We start from the raw sequence: 26,929 nt of genomic DNA, 5'->3' as shown, positions 1-26,929 counted from the left end.
TCCCTTAGGCCCCTGTGTGATGCCAACCAAGACATAATTGTAGAATTATAGAAGATGCTATTAGTTACATGACAAGGGATCAGTATATTAGGGACAATTAAATGGGAAAAATTCAGATGTGACATCTGTGTAGGTACTACATGCCAAATGTGACTGAAGAAGGTGACAGACAACACATGTGGGCACCAGCAGCAGCACCCATTCAGTAACACATCTTATCCTATTCAGAAGCACATCTGCTTCTGGAGAGGTCTACATGGTTCACTGGCCTGTTACAAACTTTCCAAATGATCATTGTTTCTCATCTTTCCTTCTTTCTTTAGAAGCACAGGAGAATGTGCCCACAGTGAGGCTAAAGGTTGGACATTGAGAATAAGTTTCCCTCTAAATGTGAGATTGGTGCTTTGGGAAAATTAGTTTGCTGATACGGAATGAAGAAAAGGGATGCATTTTATTTTATTTTATTTTTTTGAGACGGGGTCTCGCTCTTTCGCCCAGCCCAGAGCGCAGTGGCGCAATCTCGGCTCACTGCAAGCTCCGCCTTCTGGGTTCACGCCATTCTCCTGCCTCGGCCCCCGAGTAGCTGGGACTACAGGCGCCCGCCACTGCGCCCGGCTAATTTTTTGTATTTTTAGTAGAGACGGGGTTTCACCGTGTTAACCAGGATGGTCTCGATCTCCTGACCTTGTGATCCGCCCGCCTCGGCCTCCCAAAGTGCTGGGATTACAGGCGTGAGCCACCACACCCGACCCGGATGCATTTTAAAAACAGGATGACCATCTAAGAGTGTTACAGATACGCTGAAGTCAAAATCTGACATTCTGACTTGCCTCTCCCAAGACATTTGTTTAAAACAAGTGTGTCTGCTTATTTCCCTGATTGGATATAGGCAGCGTGTGTTTTCTCTTATAATTTGCAGCTACCCCATTTTTTAGTTTGCTTGTGTTTTTATTTTGTTTTCCCCAGCCAGAACGTAAGGCGGTGGTTCACACCTGTAATCCCAGCACTTTGAGAGGCTGAGGCGGGTGGATCACCTGAGGTCTGGAGTTCGAGACCAACCTGGCCAACATGGTGAAGTCCCATCTCTACTAAAAATACAAAAAATTAGCTGGGCATGGTGGTGGGCGCCTGTAATCCCAGCTACTTACACTTGAACCCAGGAGGCAGAGGCAGAGCCGAGATCACACCATTGCACTCTAGACTGGGCGAAAGAGCAAGACTCCATCCCAAAAGATATATATATAATTTATATATATATATATTTATATATGAAACTCTGGCTGTTCCTTATTATTGCATCATTGCTGTCACTGGGTGAAAGATAAGACTACCCATAGGCTAGAAAAATACAAAAGAAACCTACCTTCTACCATGCTACCTCAATTACTAACACAAAATCCAGTCGGCCTGGCAATAAAAGTTAATGTTGCTATGATTACCCCACTTATCCACATTTCAATTCTACTACTTCCCCTACAGACACCTTCTAACATTGGCTTTCATATGGCTGGCTTCGGACCAAATCTTTTGGCATTCTCCCCCATGGCTTGACAAATTTTCCATTTAATCTCTTCATTCTCTGCCCTTCATTATCTTTATTCAAAATTTAGATACGCCTTTTACATATAATGCCATCATTCCCTATGCTCTATATATCGCTTTAACCTCTATTTCCTTTATATTTCTATCATATTCCCTATCTTTGCTGATCATTTTTTAAACTGGCCTGATTTCCCCACAGAAATGATGTTAACAGTCTTTTTGAATAAATATAGAAATTGACCCTCCTAGTCTGAAAGCTTGAAACTTATATTCGTTTTATCTGAGTTCATTTCTCATGAAACCAACCATCAGGCCTCCCAGATAGTATCAAGGAACTGAAACTTACCAGATCACTGCATCTAGACAATGCGATGGAGGACCCCTCATCCATCATGATTGCCTAACCCACCACCTGATTCCTGTTGGCCAACTCCTCTTCCTTACCCTTCCCTAATTCCTGTATTATATTCCTCACCTGTTATATAAGCCACCAATTTTAGTCGGTTGTGGGGAGACAAATTTGATATTTATTTTCCTCTCCCACCTGCTGTTACCCAAAAACGCCTTTCTTGTCTTGCAATACTCATTGTCTCAGTGATTGTCTTTCTGTATGGCAAGCAACGGGACCTAGACCGAACCCTTGGCATTTCAGTAACATCTTGACATGTAACTTCCCACAACCTAGAATTCTAACAATACCTTGTGTTCAAAGCCTGTATTACATACAGATATTTCATATATTTGTTACAAAAAAATCATCACTACTAGAAGATATTTTCTTGTTTCTCACAAAATTCCATCCATTTTAGCATATATTAGGGCTGTGTTACCAAGTATGTCACAACAGCATCCCCTAGAGAATTTTATCAACACTCTGCAGGGATTGTACTCCAAATCTATCAACCCAGACTCTCAGAGGGATAGGCCTTAATACATGCATTAGGTACGCATACTCCAGCAAATATTTCGATTTAAGAAATGCTTGGCTAGGAACAGTGGCTCACGCCTGTAATCCTAGCACTTTGGAGTCTGAGGCAGGTAACGCATCAGGTGGATCGCTTGGGCTCAGGAGTTCAAGACCAGCCTGGGCAACATGGTGAAACCTCATTTCTACAAAAAATACAAAAATTAGCTGGGCATGGTGGCGAGTGCCTGTAGTCTCAGCTACTGAAGTGGGAGAATCCCTTGAGCCTGGGAGGCGGAGGTTGCAGTGAGCCAAGATCATACTACTGCACTCTAGCCTGGGCAGCAGTGTGAGACTCTGTCTCAATTTTTAAAAAATGACTTCCTCTTCTAGAGGAATTATGAAAAAACAGTATAAGCTACTTAAGAATAAATGTAACCATAAGGTCTAGGACATAAAAAAGTGAACCACAAATCTTGGGGTGGGAACGGAAGAACTTGAGTAATTAGGGTATCAGAATGTTATATATATGGAGAAAATATAGAAATAGAATTGAATATTTTATACATGTCAATTCCATTCCTAATTAAGGCAAACATTTAATGTGACTCCATTTACTAAGCCACTGGTACAACCTTCTGATGTGATACTGCCATTGAAAAATTTTATATGTAGTCCAGCTACTTGGGAGGCTGAGGCAGGAGGAGCCCTTAAACCCAGGAGTTCAAGGTTAGAGTGAGCTGATGGCACCACTGTACTCCAGCCCGGGAGACAGGGCAAGACTGACTCTCTCTGTATAGGTAGATAGATAGATAGATGATAGATAGATAGATAGATAGATAGATAGATAGACTGACTCTCTGTATAGATAGATAGATACATAGATACATACATACATACATAGATACATAGATGTATATAGGGATAGAAATATAGATATATATACTATATATACATACATACATGTATGTATGTTTGTGATGAGAATTTAAGTGATGAAATCAAATATTTACCCAAAGTATTGCAATTGTGGAAACTGTAGGATGAAGTGAAAAAAAATGCTCCTAAATAAGTATAAGAAGTGTGGGTAGCAGAGATTTTTTTCTTGTGTTGGAATAAATCCGAAAAAAAAATATTTATGAAAACGACATGGTGAAGTTGGGAAAAAAGCTCGACTTTAGTAGCAAACTCATAATTACCTTGTCCAGAAATTTGTAGACAATGATATGAATATAGGAAGGGAAATGTTTTTCATTGTTATTTTTAAGACAGACTTGGACTTGAAGAACCGAACTGCATGTAGATCCACTAGGTAAATGTAGCTTTAATCACAACTGTAACCAGCAGTCAATTATTAAGCCTCGACCCACCCACTTCTCCAGGGCCCTTGGGCCTCCAAAGCTCCAGACTCCTCAGGCCCCTAAACCACAGACATGTACAGGCCTCTTCAAACACTGACTCCAAATTAAATCTGAAACCTCAAACTGAAACCGCTTTCACCAAAACCTTCTCCAGCCCCAAGCTTCTCTATCACATTAAATTGCAAACCCGGACTGGACACCAAGTTCATTCATTGATACACACTTTCCTACCCCGTTTCTCAACCACTGATTCCCACGGCATTCCCTCAAAGACCATAAACCTTGACAGTAGGTCGTTAATATCTTCCGGTCTCTTAATTACTGACCGCCAGGCGCCCTATCACCAAAGCCAGGCTTCTCCATTGAGTAAACCCAGAGAGAACCCCAGGACGCAGGGTCCCACATGGTCTCAGAACAGGGGGCTCCCCTTCATTGACCCCCACAGGCCTTTCACTTGGAGCCACATCCAGACCCCGACCCATCTGATCCTGAGTCTCTCCGGACTCCACCGAACGCTGGGACCAAACACTAAGCCTGCGTCCAAAACGACTTACATCTGCCTCCGCAGCCGTTGCTAGGGACTTTGAGGGCCCTCGGCGTCTGGCCGGGAAACCAGGCATTCCCAGACCACAGTTCCTCCCTCGGCCTTGCACTGTGACGTATCATGGCCACGCCCATCTCGGCGACTCCCACCAGAGAACCCGGAAGGAAGGGCTGTTACCACAGCGTTGGAAGACAGTGAATTAATTTCAGGGCACCTCAGTCGCTGCGCAAACTGGATAAATTATCAGAAAATTATAAAAACTTTTAAAGCCTGAGCAAAAAGATAAGTGGCCGCGCGCTCTACCCCATACTGAGCCGTTAGGAAGAAGCATCACGGCTGCAGTTCATCTTAGGAGGTGTCGGTTTCCATTCAGTAGAAAATACAATCTGTTGGGAGTTTAGGGCGGAATCGCGGAGTATTTCTGAGAGCCTCTTCAGGACCAACAAGCTGTGCCAAAGGCGAATTGGCTGAAAGGGAATAGGGGGACAGCGGTCACAGAGTGGACCAAATTTGTGGACGTTTTGAATCTCCTTAAGTGGATGCAGAAAAGAATAGGCAAGGCTAGTCTAGCCGAGAATTGTCTTGAGGCCAAATACGGGGGCGATCTCTATGAGGATCAATGCCCACGTGCAACTGCATACAGTGTGTGCTCACCTGTAATAAGGAAAAAGGAATGAGGCCTCAAATTTAATCAAATATTTCCCTAAAACACTTGAAGATGGAAACGGAGCATATAAGAGTGTTAAATAACTAAAGAGGCCGGGTGCCATGGCTCAAATATGTAATCTCAGCAATTTGGGAGGCTAAGTAGGGATGATCACTTATGCCCAGGAGTTGAAGTCCAGCCTGGGAAATATAGTGAAACTCTGCCTTTACAAAAAAAAAAAAAAAAAAAAAATTAGCAGAGTGTGGTGGTGCACACCTGTAGTCCCAGCCACTCTGGAGGCTGAGGTGGGAGGATGGCTTTAGCCCAGGAGGTCAAGACTTCAGTAAGCCATGATCAGGCCACTGCATTCCAGCCTGGGCAACAGAGCACGACCCTGTCTCAAACAAAACAAAACAAAAACAAACAACTGTTTAATTTTTTAAAATTACTAAATAATGCAGTTACCATTTGGCAAATGGCACGCTTAATAAATGTCAGCTACAATTTTTATGAAGGCGAGGGGCAATGTGCCTTTTGAAAGAGGCAACCTGGAATTGAGCATCCAGTTACATTTATTTAGCTGGGATGCCAACTTCTGAAAGGTGAGTTCAACACCTGGTCCCAAGGACAGGCCTGGGAAGCCCAGTAGTGCACCCTGATTTATGTGTTCAGGGAGTAAGATGCTACGACTGCTATGATAGGATGTGCAGATTCACAAGGCAAGAAGTAGAGAGAGAGAATCTGAAGTCCAGGTTGAAGAACAGTCCATTTCTTATACTCTTAACTGCAGAGCATCTGTACTGAATCCACCCTGTTACAGGCCACAACTTTATGTTTTGTTCATCAGTGTATCCTGTGTGCACAAGTGTCTGCAACAGTGCAGACGTTCAAAAACTATTTGTAATCACTCAATAACCCAGAGTTTGGGTTTCACTTGTGAGGCAGCCACTTTATGGCAAATTTCCACTTTATTTTTCCTTGTAAGCAGGACTGTTTCTAACATGGATATATCTTTATTAGATCAAGGGAAGGAACTGAGTACAGGAGAGGACAAGGGTCTTAACCCCAGGTGAGAAGGAATGATGAAGATAAATCATATGTTCCAATTCAGCATACCACAGAGGAGCCAGGATCTTTAAAACAGTAGCAACTCTCCAAGATGACAGATCTGTAGACAAATTTAAGTGTTCTTATCCAAGATATCCAAAAGGATCTCACCTTCACCCATCTTACATGCTGTCCTTTATTTTTAGAGAATGAAGTTACTTTATTCTTTTATTGGGCTTATTCTGTGAATCCTATTCCTTCTCTGTTCTACCCCTCTTATGACAGAAATGGGTCTCTATTCAGGATTTTTTTAAAGTTTTTTTTAGAATAATACTAATCCTTAGAATTTCTTTCCGGTAGCTCCTTTCCTTCAATGGCAAAAGTAATTTTGATTAATTGTCCACTGGGTTATTCATGCACCTTCATTCATCTTCCAAATCTACATATAATTAATTTCTATTTTGGTATCTGCTAGGGTATATACAGTTGCCTACAAACTATCAAGGAATTTATAATTTAGGTAAAGACATGAACACTTTTTAGAAAAGTATTCATATCCTGTTTTATGTAAGGAAAATTGAGTCCTTTCCCCTTCCCACTCCAAATATGTCCCATGAACAAGAAATTATTAGGACAATTTGATCTTTATATTGTATGTCTCTTTCAACTGATATAGGCATATGCATTTTCTAACTACAGCTGCCGGAGGGTAAAATAGCTACATGCATATAATCCAGCTTTTTAAAAATGCTGGCTTGAAATTTTGCTTTGTTTCCCACTGCCGTCATCCATGGTTCCTAGATAAAGGAAACAGTTTCAGGTAAAGAAAATAGATCATTCAAACTATTCTGAATGGTGTTTATGCCAACAATAAGACAAACCACAGGGTTAGGATGAGGACTACCTTCTAAATTAAGAGCACGGCCAACTGGTTATTCACAAGTTTTGAACTTATTCCTCTGGGGTGATATTTATAAACACATCCAAACTTGTTGTGTTACATTATTAAATTAAATACATTTTTCCTTTTGAAGAGCTTCAGTAGTCTCAAATAACAAGTGAAGAAATTTGGAATCAAAGAAACACAAGAGCTAATCATATAATGATCTTAGTTGGGAATAGAAGACTCTTATCAAAAAAGGGGGAAGAGGTACATTGTGCTATAAATTTAACCAATGATGTGTAACACTGACAACCCCTTTTAATTAGTCATTGACATATCAACTAATGATTCAGGGTATATTGTCCTAAAATACACATCCTGTATATTACCTGCCATATAATGATGTTGGATTTGTGACCGAAATCTCTAAAATATTCCTTTTCACAGGGCTTATTTGCTTCATGTGTTCTTTCATATTTTGATGAAGATGTTCTAGTTACATTTTCGTAGTTTTATTTCTGTATGATTCCCTCTGAGGATAAGGCAGAATGTACCACTAGCAATCCTGCCACATTCACAGCCTTCAAAGGTCTTCCAACAGTTTCTCTCCTGTGTAAACCCCCTGATACCTACTGGGGTACTATTTCTGAACAAGGACTTTTCCATGATCATTATATTTCTACCACCTATACGCTCACTGAAGATGTGATCTATGGCCACTGATGAGAGGATCTATCTTCCCATAAAAGAATTTCCCAGTCTCTACTTCATACTATTTTTCTCTGAGTATATGCTTATCAGCCATAAGGTTTTATTCAAGGGCTTTCCACCTTGAATATATCACAGTTTGTTCCTGTGTGTTTTTTGTGACATATGATGTAACTGATCACCGAAAGCACTACCACATTCACTGCATTCATATGGTTTTTATTCTGTGCAAATTCTACTATCTGCTGAGACTGAACTTCTGGCAACACGCTGGCTCACAATGGCTACTTTGCTATCTGCTTGGAACGCACTGTTAGTTAATGAGGTCTGAGCTGCCACAGAAGGCATCTGCACAGTCACCATGTTAACAGAGTCTTCATCCTGTATAAGATCACGTGTATGTGATAAGCTATGACTCTCTGAGAAAGGATTTTCCAATTTGACTGAACCTACACGTTTCTCTCTTGCATGCAGCATTCCCTTATGATAAACAAGGCATGACAAGTGGGAGAAAGCTTTCCCACAATCAGAACATCCATAGGGTCTCTCCCCTGTATGAGTTCTCCGATGTCTGTTGAGACATGATTTATCTCTGAAAGCTTTCCCACAGTCACTGCATGTGTAGGGTTTCTCTCCTGTGTGAATTCTCTGGTGGTTAATAAGACCCGACTTGTGTGAGCAGGATTTTCCACACTCAGTACATACAAAGGGTGTCTTTCCTGTGTGAAATCTCTGATGGGATATTAAACATGTCTTCTGGCTGAAGCCTTTCCCACACTCATTGCATACATAGGGTTTCTCTCCAGTGTGAGTACGTCGATGAATAAGGAGATTGCCCTTTTGGATGAAGCCTTTTCCACATTCATTGCATATATAGGGTTTTTCTCCAGTATGAATTCGCTGATGTACAATGAGATTTCCCTTCTGAATGAAGCCTTTTCCACAATCACGGCATATATATGACTTCTCTCCTGTGTGAGCTTTCTGATGTGCATTGAGCTGTGATTTCCAGCGGAATGCTTTGTCACATTCGGTGCATTCGTAGGGTTTCTCTCCTGTATGAGTTCTCTGGTGTTCAGTGAGCCTGGACTTTTTGGAGAAGGCCTTCCCACACAGGCTGCATCCATGTGGTTTCTCTCCTGTATGAACTCTCTGATGATTAATGAGCCGAGACTTCTTGATAAAGCCTTTTCCACAATCACTGCATATATATGACTTCTCTCCCGTATGAATTTTCTGGTGTGCATTGAGCTGTGATTTCCAGCGGAATGCTTTGTCACATTCAGTGCATTCATAGGGTTTCTCTCCTGTGTGGTTTCTCTGGTGTTCAGTGAGCCCGGACTTTCTGGAGAAGGCTTTCCCATATATACTGCATCCATGAGGTTTCTCCCCAGTGTGAACTCTCTGATGATAGATGAGGCGAGACTTCTTGAGGAAAGCCTTCCCACACTCAGTGCATACATGGGGTTTATCTATCTTTTGAGTTTGCTGATGCTTAATGAATTGTGAATTTGTATTCATAGAATTTCCACCTTCAGGGAAGTTCATTTCATTATGAAATTGTTCATGCTTGGCATGAAGGAAGGATTTCCCATCTCCATGAACCCCCACAGAATTCTTGATTTCATACCTTTTGTTCTGGTTGACTAAACTTAAATTTGATTTCAGTATTTTCCCATGTAAGTCAAATGTATCATGATTTTGCCTTAAAGGAAAATCACTTTTCCTCTGATGAATGATGTTTCCAAATGCATTATGTTTATGGCATTGTTCCACTCTCTTCAGACATCTTTGGTTTTGTGAGTGTATCTGTAGATGATTGTCAACTTTCTTGATTTCTAAGAAAGAAGAGAACAATAAATCTTTCCGTGAGCATGGAATAGAACTATTTCACAAACAGCTTTGTACAGGCTGGCTCTACTGACCACACTATTTCCATGGTTTAAAAAACTCCAAGTAGATATGCCTATTGTCACTTGGACAAGAATAAACCATTATAATTTAAACAAAGAAAACAAAAAATAAAAGCAGTCAGTGTATAAACAAGGTAAATTTCTCAGGAAATGGCACGCTAATTCCTGCTCGGACTCATGCGAGAAACCTTACTATCATCTTTCATTTGTATGTTTGTCTCACACCCTTTGTCTACTTCAATAGTAAATTCCATATGTCCTCCTTTATAAATATACAGTAATCCCTCATCTATGGGCGATATGTTCCAAGACACCCCCCACACCATGGATGCCTGAAACTCTGAATCATACTAAACCCTATATCCATTATGTTTTTTCCTATACAGTGCATACATACCTATAATAAAGTTTATAAACTAGGCACAGCAAGAGATTAACAATAACAAATAATAAAATAGAAGAATTATAACAATAGGCCAGCATCACACTCTCGAGCTTTGGAGGCATTATTAAGTAAAACAAAGGTTACTTGAACACAAGCACTGTGATACCTTGACAGTTGATCTGATAACCGAGATGGCTACTAAGCAACACAGGTGGGTAGGGTACACAGCATGCATATGCTGGACAAAAAATGATTCCTGTCCCAGGATGGAGCAAGATCGTGCAAGATTTCATGCTCCTTGGAATGGTGAGCAATGTAATTAAGAATTGTTTATTTCTAGAATTTCCCATTTAACATTTTCAGACCATAGTTGACCACAGGTAGCTGAAACTGTCGAAAGAGAAACTGTGGATAACGGGGGACTCCTGGATTCTGAAACTCACTAACACTCACCCCTTCTACCTAGGTGGAAGAGAATCACTCTGTCTGGTACTATAGCAATAGCCTCTCAAGTGGACTTCAGGCTTCAACCTCTGCCTTCTCCTGTATACTTTCTACAAAGTAGTCAAAGTGATCCTTTTAAATATAAATGACATCATGTCACTCTTCTACTCAAAACTCCCTCATGTTTCCTCATCTCATAATTTTTTAAAAAATCAAGTCATGGCCGGATGCAGTGGCTCACACCTGTAATCCCAGCACTTTGGGAGGCCGAGGCACGCGGATCATGAGGTCAGGAGATCAAGACCATCCTGGCCAACATGGTGAAACCCCGTCTCTACTAAAAATACAAAAATTAGCTGGGCATGGTGGCATGCACCTGTAGTCCCAGTGACTTGGGAGGCTGAGGCAGGAGAATTGCTTGAACCAGGGAGGCGGAGGTTGCAGTGAGCCAAGATCGCACCACTGCACTCCAGCCTGGAGACAGAGAGAGACTCTGTGTCAAAAAAAAAAAAAAAAATCAAGTCATTTAAATGTCCTTGAAAGGTCATACATGACCTGTCTACCCCAAACTCCACATCCCACCACACTGTCCTTACTTCCGTATTATCTCTGACTACTGCCCCTCTTGTTCACTCCTCTGTATTCACACAGGCTTCCTTGAAGTTCCTCAAACACACACCTGCCTTGGGCCTTTGGACCTGCTATTTTGTCTACTTGGAAGGTAATTCACCAGAGGGACGTACTCACATCTGTCATATAGCTGCTCAAAGGCATCTGACCAAACAGCCATTCCCACTCCCGGCATCCCTCATTATACTTCGTTACTGATCTTCCCAGCATTTTTCACCACAAGACATTTATCCATTTTGACTAATTTCGTGCCTCTTCCTTTTAGCATGTAATCTCCAAGAAGAATTTTGTTGTTGTTATTGATGTTCACAGCTGTCAGGGCCCATATGTAATAGGCTATCAAAAAATATTTAAGGCAACGAAACAAGGAAAGTAAGGGACACACTGCAGAGACTACTTCAAATGTAGTGCTTTAAATATAGTTGGCTTTGAATTTATGAAAAGGAAAAGGAAAGCAAACTCTGTGTAGGCAAGATGATACCATATCATGGTGATTCAACTAGAATATCACCTGACAGATGAGAAATTTCCATCTTATATGACTGCTATGATTCACTGGGACTCAGTGGCATCAGACTATGGTAAGAACAGAAAAGCTTTAAGGGAATAAGTCCAGCAATATAATTTAAGAGAAACTAAATAATAGGCAGAATTAATGATTCCAAAAGGAAATTGAAGCAAAGCAGGCATGAGGTGTAGTAATCTGGTTTGGGTTGGAAAGAGAATGAGACTACTTCAAAAATCAATTGAAAGAGCAAAGACGGGAGCTGAGGAGGCACGGAAGTTTCAAGGTAACCCTATGGTGGCCAGGATTGACTCAAGGAGTTGACATGCAAGTGGGTAAAAAATATGGTACAAACATGTAAGTTAGGAAATATTAAGGGAGATGTCAATCTGAGAATCTCCATAGAGAACAAGAACTTAAGTCATTAGAATGAAGGAAACTTTTAAAGGATATGAGAACAGAGCAAAATAAATGGGAAACAGAACCTCTGGAGGACCTCAGAGTGGGAGAAAAAAGAGAAGCTAAGGAAGCAAATATATGCAAAGCAACAGACCAGGTTACTAAGGGGCCACAGAGTCCAAGATAGGGTGGGAAGACCTTTGGAAAAAAAAAAAAAAATCAACATTATCTAAAGGGGCAGAAAGGTACAGTGGTCAGGAGAGAGTGCTGATATCCAAGACCGCTCTTTGGAGACAGACATGGAAGGAGGAATTTCATAGCAAGAGAAGCAGAAGGAACAGGTAGTGATGCTCTGATGGGGGAACAAGAAATGATGAGATTTGAGAATCCTAAAAAGGAAGAAACCTTGAGAAAAACAAATCAAACCTAGATTAAATAAAGAGTGATGAGGCCGGGCGTGGTGGCTCACACCTGTAATCCCAGCACTTTGGGAGGCCAAAGCGGGTGGATCACCAGACGTCAGGAGTTTGAGACCATCCTGGTCAACTTGGTGAAACCCCGTCTCCACTGAAAATACAAAAAAATTAGCTGGGCGTAGTGGCGGGTGCCTGTGATCCCAGCTACTGGGGAGACTGAGGCAGGAGAATTGCTTGAACTGGGAGGCAGAGGATGCAGTGAGCCAAGATTGCACCACTGGGCTCTAGCCTGAGTGACAGAGTGAGACTCCATCTCAAAAAAATAAAATAAAATAAAATAAATAAAAAATAAACAGTGATGAAATCCAAGATGCGATAAAGAGGTAGATGTTCCTCTAAATACCTGAAGGAGAAAGAGCTTTTGTGTGGGGAGAGGGATACATGGAGGCTCTGTCCACACAGACTCACATGCCCTGACAGCTCAGACACCGCTGAACAACTATCATGTGACTTGCTCAGCCACCCTCCTTGCTGGCTCTCACCCTGAACTCACCTGGACAGATGTGGCTGTCATTTTCTACTGTCCACGGTTCTCCTTGTTCCAACTTGAAGAGTGCATCTGGCTTGCTGGCTTGATACCCTGTTCATAGGAAATGATACACAACTTAGGCTCATTGAATTGAGTTGTGGTCTATCAACATGGGACCATGTTCTGTTTTAGGAACTATGTAATTTATGTGTCTGCAAAGCAAAGGGATTTTCCCTCTGAAGGGGGCACATTACACTCTTTTATCTGGGGCCAGGGAGGGTACAGAATCTACCACTTCACAGCACCACAGGCCCTCCAGAGCTTTTGAAAGCTGAGAAAGCAAAGGCCTTTGGCTGGGTACCCTCTGAGTGACACAGGGCAGCTGTCCTCACCCACTGACACGAGGTTGCTATAGTTCTCCAACATCACATCTCGGTACAGGTCCTTCTGAGCAGGGCCGAGGAGCTGCCACTCCTCCCAGGTGAACTCCACAGCCACATCCTCCAGGGTCAGTGATTCCTGTAATAACAGAGTCCTGCTTAATATGAAGTATTTCTCTCATTTATATGGAAGAAATGTGAAGAACATTGTTCTGCTCATTTTCACCAAATAGTCTGCATCTATATATCTAGGTGCTGTGATTTTTAAAAAAATACATTGTCATAGAGGCAAAATCCATCTCCAAAATCTATCTATATTCAAAATCTATCTCTAGCAAAATATTCTGTAATTGTGTAATTATCTATCGTTTAACAAATCAGAAGTTTTTATAAGAACGAATCATTTAATCCTCTTGCTAATCTTCTTTTTATTTTTTGAGCACCTATTTGCCAGGCACTAAGTATATTTTAGCAATATCAGGATGAATAAAGCATACTTCTGTATTCATCAGGAATCTTCAATGAATCTTCATGTGCACTACCAGAATCAACCAGGAAGAAACCCCAAACACTACAAGATATTACATAATAAATAAGTATATTTTATATGTTAGGAGGAATAAAAGACTCTTTCCAAAACATGTCCAAAGAACAAGAGACAAATAAGTATTACTACCCCCTACTGCTAAATGTGACTGGCTTACAAAATAAATAAATAGGCCAGGCATGGTGGCTCACGCCTGTAATCCCAGCACTTTGGGAGGCCTAGGCGGGTGGATCACCTGAGGTCAGGAGTTCGAGACCAGCTTGCCCAACATGGTGAAACCCCATCTTTACTAAAAATACAAAAATTAGCCAGGCATGGTGGTGCATGCCTGTAATCCCAGCTACTCGGGAGACTGAGGCAGGAGAATCGCTTGAACCCAGGAGGCAAAGGTTGCAGTGAGCCGAGATCATGCCACTGTACTCCAGCCTGAGTGACAGAGCAAGACTCCACCTAAAAATAAATAAATAAATAAAAATAAAATAAATAAATAATAAAAAAGAAAATACAAAATATTATTCAAAAACCATACACACACACGTGGGTTTTGAAGTATTTATATTTACGCTATCAGGCGTGTAAGCAGCATAACTGAAGAGATAGTCAATGAACTGGTAAGTAGATCTGAAAAAACTACCAAAAATGCAACAAAAGGACAGAATGATGCAATACATAAAAGACAAGATTAATAAATACAGAGGATAGGTAAGGTCTAGCATGTACCAATTTAGCTTGCGAAAGAGAAAATACAATAATGGAAAGGTACTATCCAAAGATCTAAGGGCTAAGACAGATACGTCTCTAAATATATATACATATATACATACATACAAATATATGCAAACATGTATACATGTATATTTATTTATTCATGTGTCATTTAATAACAAGGATACATTCTGAGAAATGTGTCATTAGGCAATTCTGTTGTTCAACCATCACAGAGTGCGCTTACTTAAACCTAGATGGTACAGCCTACTACATGCCCAGGCTCTACGGTATAGCCTATTGCTCCCAGACTATAAACCTATACAGCATATTGCATACATATATATATATATATCCATGTACATTTATATACTTAAATTTTTTTAAGGTATTAAAGGATGAGGGAGTAAGAACTGGCTTTGAACATGGAAAAAGAGAGTGTACTATCTTAGATAGGGGGATGTTGTAAAGCAAACCCTCTGGATCCCAACAACCCATTCCCTTACCAGACAACAGTACTTTCAACTCCCTACTGCCAATCCTGTCTCAAACAGTAAGTCAGCCACCTGTTCATACAGAGAACCTTAGAAAGTCATGCAATCCCAGCCTGGGCAACATGTCAAAACCCCATCTCTACAAAAAATACAACCATCAGCTGGATGTGGTGGCACATGCCTAGCTACTTGAGGGGCTGAAGCGGGAGGATCGCTTGAGCCCAAGAGATCGAGGCTGCAGTGAGCCATGTTCACACCACTGCACTCCAGCCTGGGTGACAACGTGAAACTCAAAAGAAAAGAAAGAAGAAAAACGAAAAAAAATTTTAGAAAAAGAATAAAAAAAGAAAGTCGTGCAATCTTTCCATTTTCCTCAGCCTTTCAGGTTTTATTCCTGGATTGACCCTAACAGCCATAAGGCTGGGTCCTTGGGTAACCTTGCCTTGGCCCCCTGAACTGTGTCCTCTGAGTTCCTTTGGCCTCTTCCCAAAAAGGTCTCTGAGGACCTGTGCTTTGGCATGTATGAGAAGGCTGTGCTTATGGCATTTATATCCAGGGCCAGGGGCGGTGGCTCATGCCTGTAATCTCAGTACTTTGGAAGGCCGAGGTGGGAGGATCATTTGAGGTCAGGAGTTCAAGACCAGCCTGGCCAACATGGTGAAACCCTGTCTCTACTAAAAATACAAAAATTGGCCGGGCAGTAGTAGTGCATGCCTGTAATCTCAGCTACTTGGGAGGCTGAGGCAGGAGAATCACTTCAGCCTGGGAGGCAGAGGTTGTGGTAGGCCAAGATTGCACCACTACTGCACTCCAATCTGGATGACAGAGTGAGACTCTATCTCAAAAAAAAAAAAAAAAAAAAAAAAGAAAAACATCATCTGTCACACCACCTCTAGGAAGAACCATCCAAAAACTGTCCTGGAACCTAAGTGCATTTAATAGTGACACCTCTCGGGAACTGGTCTGCTTTCTCCTGAGAGTCAGTGCATATCCTGTGACCAAGGACTCTCTGGATGTGATGACAGTCAGAGACATTAGACAGAAGGTGACAGCTACTATAACCCACAGGATGCTCCGGTCACACGTTAGGTTCCAACATTAGTCATTTTGTGTGAATTCCACTGTGCTGTTTTTACTCACACTTCTGACACCAAATGTGTGGGTTTTTGCTCACATCAACCAATTCTCCAATTCTCTAACACCCAATAGGTGTCCAACAATTAGATTCAATTCTGACACCAACTCCTGGAAGACCCATAGGTTAAGGTTTCAGTCCCACAAGATCAACCTTACTTCAGACACCAGTCACAAGTGTGAGGTCCCCAGGTTACAAAGACTTTTGTCTCTTGGCTACAAATGTGGGGATTTCTGCAACCCACTTTGAGGTTCAATAATCTACTAGAACAACTCACAGAGCTCAGGAAAGCACTTTACTATTACTGGTTTATTTACAACCCAGGAATAACCCAATGGAAAAACTGCACAGGGCACTGTATGGTGGTGTATGGGCATAAATTTCCATGCTTTCTCTGCATGCACCAACCTCCCAGCACCTCAGTGTGTTTACCAACCCAGCTCTCTGAACTCTGCTGTTTAGGGGTTTTTATGTTACACAGGCATGGCTGAATAAATCATTGGCTACTGGTGACTGAACTCAATCTCCAGCCTCTATCTGCTCCCTGGAGATTAGGAGTAGGACTGAAAGTTCCAAGGTTCTAATCAAGGCTTGTTATTTCTGGCAACCAGCCTCCATACTGAAGCTACCTAGGGGTCCACTGAGAGTAGTTTCACTAGAAAAAAAGAGGACCAGGCATAGTGGCTCACAACTGTAGTCCCAGAACTTTGGGAGGCCAAAGGAGACAGATTGCTTCAGCTCGGGAGTTAGAGACCAGCCTGTGCAACATGGTGAAACCCCATCTCTACAAAAAAATACAAAAAGCTGGGCCTGGTGGCACACACTCCGAGCTAGTTAGGAGGCTGAGATGGGATGATTGCTTGAGCCCAGGAGGCCGAGGCTGCAGTGAGCCAAGATTGCACCACTGCACTCCAGCCTGGGTGACAAAGTGAGACCCTGTCTCAAAAAAAAAAAAAAAAAGACCCTTATCATTCAGGAAATTCCAAGGGTTTTAGGAGCTCTATGCCAGACAAAGACCAAATATCTTTCTATGATACCACATGTAAACAATGTAGTCCTGATCCTACTTTGCCTAGATGTTGAAATTAGAATCTAAATTTACTGATGCACAAATCCCAGTTTACCAACTTACACTTTTTGACTTAAATCAACTGACTTTTAAAGTCTTCCAGAAATCAATCATGTGATGAAGGAAAGACTAAAACAAACAAAAAGTCACCTGAGACTTGATCATTTTCTTCTGTTACTGGGAAATAGCCAGTAAGTAGGATGCCGTGTCTGTAGTCTCTCCTTGAGCTGCCCTCAATTTCTGGCTAGAAATCTTGGTCTCTGGTGAATTACATCCCTGCAAAGGATGGTACCCAGGTCCTGGAACCTCCTCCTCATCTCACTTGAAGTGTCTTGCTCCTGGAGTCAGGACCTGCGGGCTGAAGAGTAAATTGATTTGAGTGTACATTCCCTGCAGGCCCAGGTGCTGTCACTGCTGCTGTGTTCTCACCTTAATGCAAGGCCATCTCTAACTGTCCCTTTATTTGGGGCCCCAGAAGTTTTAACCCACCCTGGGGCAACAACAAATCCTGGAGCAACAAAACATAAGATTCTACATGTATGGCCAATACATTTACAAACTGTCTTTCTTCTGTGAAATGGAAGTGGGGTGACTGTGAGAGGGGAGATGGGAAAGCAGAACCAGCACCAACATGATGCTGCAACACCAAGAGACTTCTTAGATCAGGTTTTAGAGAAAGGACAGAGAAGGTGAGGAATTGGATATTTATTTCTTTAAAACCACGTGTGCCCACATGCCTGGTCAAAAGTCATCATACACCTCACATGTAGGCATGCCTCAGTTTGAAGACAAATGTACTAAGCCAAGCAGAGGCATTGTCTTATTTGAATTCTCATTACTACCTTCTGTGTTACATCCTTATAAAGTATCAATCATTATTTCCCATTCCAACGTTGACCTAAGGCTTACAGATTTGACTATATTGTCCAAAAGCAGAAGTAGAATCTGAACCCACGCAGCCTGTCTCCAAGAACATGACCTTAGCCTCTGGTGAATTCCTTTGGACCACATACCATCATCATACATCTTAGCTCTCTTTGCTACTACCTTGAGGGAGTTTCATTCATCATAGAAGATGGCCACTGTCATAGACATATAATCTGACCTTCTGAAATCAGCACTGCCAACAGTGACACAGGCACAAAGGCAAATGGAAAAGCTGCACGCTATACCCCTGGCCTGAAAGCAGCAGGTCAGAGACTGGCAGCCCCAGAGGCTTTCTTTAGGCCCAATTCTAAAACTTAAGTAAGAGGCTCACATGGTGAGAGCATCAACTGGATGGAGTCACCCTGAGCTTTCCTTCTACCTGGATGGAATCATTGTGACAAGCTCTCGGTGGCCCTCCTGCATGCTCCAAACTCACAGGGCCTGCACTGACTCATCCTCTAACCCACAGCTGCAAATGCTCCCCTTCACTCTGCAATCTCAGAAGCACATAATTGTGGCAAGAGATGTTTCACACTTTTCTTCTTAGAACGCCACCAGTGGAAGGGGGCAGAACCCAAATGATCTAACATTCCTGGGCAGGAGGCAGTGGATGCAACATTTCAGTGCCATCCAGGGTGTGTATTTCAAATGGCAAGGCCTCCTTTCCCATGAGCTTCCACAGCCTCTTTCCCAGGAATAGCTGAAGAGCTTCTACTTCATTTTTGACCCTTATGAGCTTTGCGGAGAATGTAATCACGCCTGTTTGCTCCAGCGGCTAAGTCCTTTCCCTGGAGGAGTATATTTCCTGAAAACTCATGTATGTATAGGAAGCCGTAAAGAAAATTTCCATAAACTCTAAAGCATCATTACCAAACAGGACGTGTTCACAAATCATCATCATATGAAAGAAACAACAAAGAAAAGTATATTTAAAAAATTAAAAAACATAAAACAAGACTATATATTATTTTTGGATATGTACACATTTAATAAAACATGCATTATATGAAATTAGTTCAAGAGAATAGTTATCCCTAGGGATGGAGAAGAGGAAAGGGGGTGGATTAGAGGATATCACTGAAGGTGCACTTGTATCAGTTTATTTCTTTTTTAAAAGTACCAACAACAACAAAAAAACAAAAGCAAGTATACTGTGGAGGAAAATCTCATTGAGTAAAAATGGCAGAGTAGGTAGGTCCAAGGGTCCATCCCTCTATCGAAAAATCAAAAACTCAAGTAAAAAAACTATCAAAAAATCAAGTAAAAACAATCAAAAACAAAACAAAAACTTGGTCAGAACTCTGAAAAATAGTCGAAGGTTTACAACAACAGAGCAAATGTTGAGTCAAAAAAAAGGTGACTGGCTGGGCATGGTGGCTCATGCTTGCCTATAATTCCAGCACTTTGGGAGGCTGAGGCCAGAGGATCACTTGAGGCCAGAAGTTCAAGACCAGCCTGGCCAACATGGTGAAACCCCATCTCTACTAAAAATACAAAAAGTAGCCAGGTGTGGTGGCACATGTCTGTAGTCCCAGCTACTCAAGAGGCTGAGGCAGGAGAATCATTTGAACCTGGCAGGTGGAGGTTGCAGTGAGCTGAGATCACACCACTAAGCTCCAGTCTGGGTGACAGAGCTAGACTCCATCTCAAAGAAACAAAACAAACAAGAACAACAACAACAAAATGGTGACTTAAAAATACTTGTCTTTGCTCCACCCCCTCCCCAGCTCACTGACGGTCTTAAAGATTGCGGCCAACATTTCCAACGTGGGAATCTGGATTCAGGCCCTGGAGGAAACAGAATAGACTTTATTCACAAATAATTTTGTTTAGCTGGATAGGGTGGCTCATGCCTGTAATCCCAGCACTTCGGGAGGCTGAGGTGGGAGGATCACTTGAGCCCAGGAGTTTGAGTCTGTGGTGAGCCATGATCTCGTCACTGTACTCCAGCCTAGGTGACAGAGTGAGACCCTGTCTCAAAAATAAAAATAAAAAAATTGTTTGTTGTCTATTCTAACTACCTGAAGGACCTACGCAACAGGCCCCTTCCTGTTTTGGAATTCACTCAGGGAGGAAAAGTAATGGGCATTTCTCAAAAACTTTGTGAAGCAGAACAACAACCTTCAGCTGCCTGGGGCAAAAGATTACACTTGAGTCACACAGGAAAGGTTGTGAGAAAAAGGTAGGAGGAAAGTGTCTTGAGGAAATTATACCATTCAAAAGCACTTGTATAGACTGAGGAATTTATAAAGCCACATGCATGCACAGGGGAGGATGTTGGCTGAGAAAAGACCTAAGAAGACTCTAAACGTTCCTTCTGGCTGATGTCTACAGGTTCAGTGCAAGCAGGAAGTGAACGGTAAGGCAGGTTTATAGATGCCCTGGCTAATTATTAAAGGAGTAGCCTAGCACACAATCCACAACCACAAAAACATTATGCTAAGTGAAAATGTCAGACACCTATTGTGGTGGCTCACACCTGTAATCCTAGCACTTTGGGAGGCCAAGGCAGGAGAACTGCTTTGAGCTCAAGATAAACTCTTGATCAGCCAGGGCAACATGAGGAAACCCCATCTCTACAAAAAGTTCAAAAATTAGCCAGGCATGGTGGTGCGTGCCTATAATCCCAGCTATTAGGGTGGCTGAGGTATGAGAATTGCTTGAGTTCAGGAGGCAGAGTTTGCAGTGAGCCAAGAGTGTGCCACTGCACTCTAGCCTGGGCAACAGAGTGAGACCCTGTCTCAAAAAAAAGAAAAAAAAGAAAATGTCAGACACTAAATGTCACAGCAGGCTTGTGAGATTGCATTCCTTGAACAATAGCCTCTAGATGTCCCCATAGATAGCCTCAAGGAGACCAGCGCCAGGGAATGGTGGCCCTCAGCAAACCTTCAGGTACAGAAGCGAGTTTGCCCACATTATGGGCACGTTTTATGTCACGTTATATGATTTCATTTATATAAAATACCCAGATTAGGTAAATGCATACAGACAGCACACTGGCCAGGTGCGGTGGCTCATGCCTGTAATCCCAGGACTTTGGGAGGCTGAGGCGGGCAGATCACCTGAGATCAGGAGTTCGAGACTAGCCTGACCAACATGGAGAAACCCGGTCTCTACTAAAAATACAAAATTAGCCAGGCATGGTGGCACATGCCTGTAATCCTAGCAGAGGCAGGAGAATTGCTTGAACCCAGGAGGCAGAGGCTGCGGTGAGCTGAGATCAAGCCATTGCACTCTAGCCAGGGCAACAAGAGTGAAACTCTGTCCTAAAAAAAAAAAAAAAGATGTTGGGAGCCCAAAAGGCCAAAGGGATCATGACCAACTCAGCATTCCACTGGAGGCTACATGATCAAACAGCAAACTGTTTATCATGAGTACAGAATGTGGGCAAACTCGCTTCTGTACCTGAAGGTTTGCTGAGGGCCACAATTCCCTGGCGCTGGGCTCCTTGAGGCTATCTATGGGGACATCTAGAGGCTATTGTTCAAGGAATGCAATCTCACAAGCCTGCTGTGAACCAAAAGGCCGACGACAATCACCCCCCCCATTCTCTCTATCTCTTTTGCCTAATAAATATGGAGGGCTGTGTAAAGCTCAGAGCTCTTAATCCACTAGAGGCAAGGTGCCCCCTGACGCTTTCTTCCAAATACATTCTTTTGTTTTTGTCTTTTATTCCCTCGTTTGCCCCGCTTTGTTCAGTCCACCAGGGATTATGGTCAGTTACAACTGGTGCCCCAAATAGCGACAGAATCGGGCACTCTACAAAAACAGACAGAAAGCACATGGGTGGGTTGACAGGATCTACTGGAGGGGAGAATGTGAAGTGACTGCAAGTGGTGGTTGTACAACACTGTGAATGTACTAAGAGCGATTGCATTGTTGACTTTAAAATGATTAATTTTATGTCTTGTGAATTTTACCTCATTTAAAAAAATTAAATACATCCTACAAAAGTTCTAGGAATGAAGAAAAAAAGTTCTATGAAACTATAAAAGTACATTCTTTAAAGTCAAGAGCAATATCAAAGATGAACAGGATGATTATCACTATTTTAACTATTCTGGAAAGGCTACCCAATTAGTTTGATAAAGAATCAAGTATAAATAATCAATATTAGAGAAGAGGAAATAAATTATATGACTAAGCAAGAGTGACAGTTTTATAGATTCAATTGAACATATATAAACAATAAGTTTTTAGTCAGATTGATGATTTTTATCTAAAAGTTGCAAGCATTCCAAAATAGACATACTTTTTTATCAGTATTAAGTGACTAAACAATTTTGGAAATAACACTTTGCATTGAATACTTTCGATTGAGATATTACTAGAACCCAAAAATCCACCTTGGAAATTTTTGTAAAGGAAATAGCGACACATGCATGCAAAGTTGATGTAAAGGACTTAGGTCTATTAACAGGATTAACTGGCTGATTAGAAGTACACACATCCACAAATGGAGCTATCTAGCTATTAAAAATACTAACAATTCTATATTTAGTAAAAATACACATACCTCAGTTATGTATATCATAAGTACATGAAAAGTGGCTCAACATAAGTCTTCAGAGAAATGCAAATCAAAACCATGAAAACCACCTAACACCCACTAGAATGCCTGTAATAAAAAACCAAAAATAACAAGTGTTGGTAGGTATATGGTGGCAATGGAAACCCTCAAATATGGCTGGTGGAAATGTTAAATGGTGCAGCCACTTTGGAAAAGTCTGGTAGTTCCTCAAATGGCTAAACATACCATATGACCCAGCAACTCCATTTCTAGGCTTATATATAAGAGAAATAAAAACAATGAAAGCTTACACACGTTTATAGCACATTATTTATAATAGCCAAAAAGGGGAAATAACCCAAAAGTCCATCAACTGATGAAAGGATAAATACAAGATGCCATATCCATACCATGAAATACTATTCTGGCATAAAAAAAATGAAGTACAGATACATGCTACGACACAGACAAACCTTGAAAACACTATACTATGTAGGCTAGGCGCAATGGCTCACGCCTGTAATCCCAGCACTTTGGGAGGCTGAGGTGGGCGGATCAGCTGAGGTCAGGAGTTTGAGACCAGCCTGGCCAACGTGTCAAAACCCCGTCTCTACTAAAAACACAAAAATTAGCCGTGTGTGGTGGCAGGCGCCTGTAATCCCAGCTACTTGGGAGGCTGAGGCAGGAGAATCACTTGAACTTGGGAGGTGGTGGTTGCAGTGAGCTGAGATCACGCCACTGCATTCCAGCCTGGGTGACAGAGTAAGACTCTGTCTCAAAAAAAAAAAAAAAAAAAAAAAAAAATTATACTGTGTGAAAGAAACCAGTCACAAAAGACCACATATTATATTGTAGCATTTACATGAAATAAGAGTAAATTAGAAGAAAACAGAAAGGTCAAAATAAGCAAATCTATAGAGATAGAAAGTAGATTAGAGATTACTTAGTGGTAGGGCATAGGGAGTGGTAACAAAAGGGTATGGGGTTTCTTTTTAAGTGATGAAAATGTTCTAAAATTGACTTTGGTGATGGCCACACATAGTAAAAGCCACTGAATTATACAGTATGTGACTAATAGACCTGTAATTAGGAAAAGCTGTAAGTAGAACTTAATTATGATAAACCTACTGAAATATTTAGGGGCAAATGTATGAATGTCTGCAACTTACTTTGAAATGCACCAAAAAACAAAGCAATATTTTACAAGATGGAGAAATGTGGCTGGGTGAGGTGGCTCACACCTGGAATACCAGCACTTTAGGAGGCCAAGGAGAGAGGATCACTTGAGGTTAGGAGTTCGAGATCAGCCTGGGCAACATAGTGAGATGCCATCTCTACAAAAAGAAAAAAAGATGGATTAATGATGAGTAGAAGGATGATACATAGATAGATACGTAATAAAAGAAACACAATAAAATTATGATAAAATCCAGGTGGTAGGCATACAGGTATTCAATTGTAAAGTTCTTTAAATCATGTTATATGCTTGAAAATTTTTGTAACCTGGAGAACAGGGAAGCTTGTTCAGTAAGGTGACCAAAAACAATGTAAATATTTTCTAAACTAATTGCTCTTCTATGTAAGAGTAAATTAGAAGAGAACAGAAAGGTCAAAATTAAAAACACACCATTTACAATTGCAAAAAAATTAAAAACCAAGGTGCTGATGAGGGTCAGGGAGAAACATGTTTGGGTAAACATAGAATTGTAACCCATTCTTAAAAGTGATGTGAACTTTTTAAGTCTTAAAATTCTATCTAAATATATCCATACACTTAGTGATTCAAGTCACAATGGTGCAGTTTTGCCTCTTGATGGTATACTATTACAGAAATCTTAAAAAAATTTTTTTAAACAAAAACATGGATGATATGTTTACTATAAGAACGTTTACAATGTAAAATTAAATAAGGCAAATTATACCAATGTTTCAGCAGCTTATCTGCGTTGTGAAAATCAAGCATAGAAAACTGAAATTGAAATATACAAAAATCTTATCAAAAGTCATTACTGGGGAACACATTTTGGGATAAGAGAGATGTTGTTTTACTTGTGTCAGAACCTGAAGAAAATATTTACGTGTGTGTATACATACATTCACACAGTAAACTTGAGGAAGAAGGATGAAAATTTTTAATAGAAACCTTATCATTTTCTTTGTTTTGTTTTTTCCTTTTTCTTTTCTCCTTTTCTTTCTTTTCTTTTCTTTTTTTTTTTTCTTTTTTTTTTTTTTGAGACAGGATCTCACTCTGTTGCCCAGGCTGGAGTGCAGTGGCTCAATCATAGTTCACTGCAGCCTAGACCTCCCAGGGTCAGGTGATCGTCCCACCTCAGCCTCCCGAGTAGCTGGGACTACAGGCATGTGTCACCACACCCAGTTAATATTTGTATTTTTTGGAGAGACAGGCTATGTTGTTCAGGCTGGTCTCCAACTTCTAGGCTCAAGCAATCCGCCCACTTTGGCCTCCCAAATGCTGGGAATATAGGCGTGAGCCACCGCGCCAGGCCACCTTACCATTTTAGATTTGATTGATCTTTCCCAAAGCTCCCCTATTTACCAGGATTGAGAGGAAGGAGAGATGTGAGAAGTCAAATGAGATTTGTAAACCAGTCCTTGCAGAGAAACTTAAAAGGGACTGAGAGGGAACGTACCGTTGGACCTCAACACACACACCAATCAGGATGCCCCGGCTGCCAAGGCTTCAGCCTTCACAAGCATCTCCACGACTGTAACATCTAGACCTCCCTAACACTGGTTACACCCCCTTAGATTAATCCAAAAACCTGGACCATACACCCAGGTTCACATGAACCCGGGCTCCTCCTCACTGAGTTGCATATTAAATCCTGATTACAGCCTGGAGCTAAGGCTCACGCCCGTAATCCCAGCACTTTGGGAGGCCAAGGTGACAGGATCGTTTGAGGCCAGGAGTTGGAGACCAGCCTGGGCAACATAGTGAGACCCCCGTCGCTGCAATAAATAGACTAGATAGATGACAGATAGATAGATAGATAGATAGATAGATAGATAGATAGATAGATAGCGTGGTGGCGCTCACCTGTAGTCCCAGCTACTCGGGAAAGCTGAGGTGGGAAGATCACCTGAGCCCCGGGAGATGGAGGCTGCAGTGAGCCACGATCGCGCCACTGCACTCAAGCCTGTGTGACAGAGCGAGACCCTGTCTCAAAAATAAAAAAATCCCGAATCCGAGGCAGACACCGTTTTCCTTGACAAAAACCACTCCTCACTCCAGTCCTCAATCACCGAGCCCTACAGAGTGACCCGCAAAGGCACCAAACCCTGATCACGGACTTCCAAGCGTTGCTCTGGACAGACTGACCACCGACCACTAGGATCCCTCAGGGCTGACTCCGGAGACGCACCAACCCCAATACCCCGACTCCCACTTGCTCCAGCTTCCCCCACAAACTCCACGGCTCCGCACTAAACGGACGCCCACAGACACCCTCCTCCCCTCATCCTGACTGAGCCACACACAGACCTGATTTTGCGGGGAACCCACCGAGACTTCCCAGAGCCTGCACTTTCCTGAATTCTTCCACTTCTGGGCCCTCCCCCACCCTCCAAGCCGGCCTACGGCGGCCGACGAAGGTCTGAAGTTGCAGGTGTACGGAGCACTGACGACTGGGAGGTAGTAGGTTCGCGTCCTCTCGTCACGAATACTGGAGGCGGCCATCTTTGAATCCTGCACGTACGGAAGGTAAAGTGGACCTTTTCTGCCCAAGTATCCAGGGATGGCTCGGGACGGTGAAGAAACCCGTATTTTGGCACATAAATCCTGCGCCCAAGTTTCATTTATTTTCAGAGGCTCAAGCTTAGCCAAGACAAACATGGGATGGGCTGCGTGCCCCTTGCGGGCTAGGGAGAAAAGTCATCCGCTTTGCACATAGAATGACGGGAATGACACAATGGGCGCGGCCATCTTAAAAGTTAGGTGTCAGTACAAGTGAAAACGCTTTCTCCGCGGAGGAAAAAGAGCAATCGCGCCCTGAGTCATATACCGCGAAAACGCTTCTAGCAACATGTGGAAGGCAAGAGGAAGATTTTTGAGGACAAAAAGGGTGTGGAGAAGCAATTGAGGTACGAGGCTATCGTTCACCCCGTCAACGGAAAGTGAAAAAACAGCGACCAGCTGGAACATTTACATTTGAGGGACACGGTCACCGCCCAGTGCAGGTAAACAGAGCAGCCACAAGCCAACCGGAAAAGGGAATCCAATGCGGGAGGCGGGAATTTTCCTTAAGAGAGAAGAAGGGCCTTCCCTCTGCTGGAGGTGGAGTCAATC

The 26,929-nt window shown here is 42.1% G+C and overlaps 2 protein-coding genes across 3 annotated transcripts in view; both read right to left on the bottom strand.

Moving 5' to 3' along the window:
* LOC115836986 (endogenous retrovirus group K member 25 Env polyprotein-like) overlaps positions 1–4,458 on the bottom strand; it is a 31,805-nt gene extending 27,347 nt beyond the window's left edge. For both annotated transcript variants that reach the window (XR_004032041.1, XR_004032042.1), the window contains exon 1: positions 4,362–4,458. The gene's annotated coding sequence lies outside the window, so the exon portion shown is untranslated. The remainder of the gene's footprint in view (positions 1–4,361) is intronic.
* Positions 4,459–7,833: 3,375 nt separating this feature from the next.
* ZNF613 (zinc finger protein 613) lies at positions 7,834–26,212 on the bottom strand. The gene is made up of 6 exons (XM_004089392.3): positions 26,126–26,212; positions 23,793–23,957; positions 17,337–17,544; positions 13,249–13,375; positions 12,881–12,967; positions 7,834–9,473 (listed from the first exon to the last, which is right to left on the bottom strand). The coding sequence occupies exons 3-6, from the start codon at positions 17,349–17,351 to the stop codon at positions 7,855–7,857; spliced, it is 1,848 nt and encodes a 615-aa protein (XP_004089440.1). The 5' UTR covers positions 17,352–17,544; positions 23,793–23,957; positions 26,126–26,212; the 3' UTR covers positions 7,834–7,854.
* Positions 26,213–26,929: the final 717 nt, after the last annotated feature.

This window comes from Nomascus leucogenys, chromosome 10 (assembly GCF_006542625.1).
Source record: "Nomascus leucogenys isolate Asia chromosome 10, Asia_NLE_v1, whole genome shotgun sequence".
NCBI lineage: Eukaryota > Metazoa > Chordata > Mammalia > Primates > Hylobatidae > Nomascus > Nomascus leucogenys.
Note: the sequence above shows the minus strand (reverse complement) of the source record. Positions and strands in the feature narration are given on the sequence as shown.

Coding starts and splice junctions, on each gene's coding strand:
- ZNF613 (XM_004089392.3), bottom strand. Junction 12,968..13,248: donor TAGCAACCTCGTGTCAGTGG/GTGAGGACAGCT, acceptor TCCTATGAACAG/GGTATCAAGCCAGCAAGCCA. Junction 9,474..12,880: donor TGACAGCCACATCTGTCCAG/GTGAGTTCAGGG, acceptor CTTCTTTCTTAG/AAATCAAGAAAGTTGACAAT.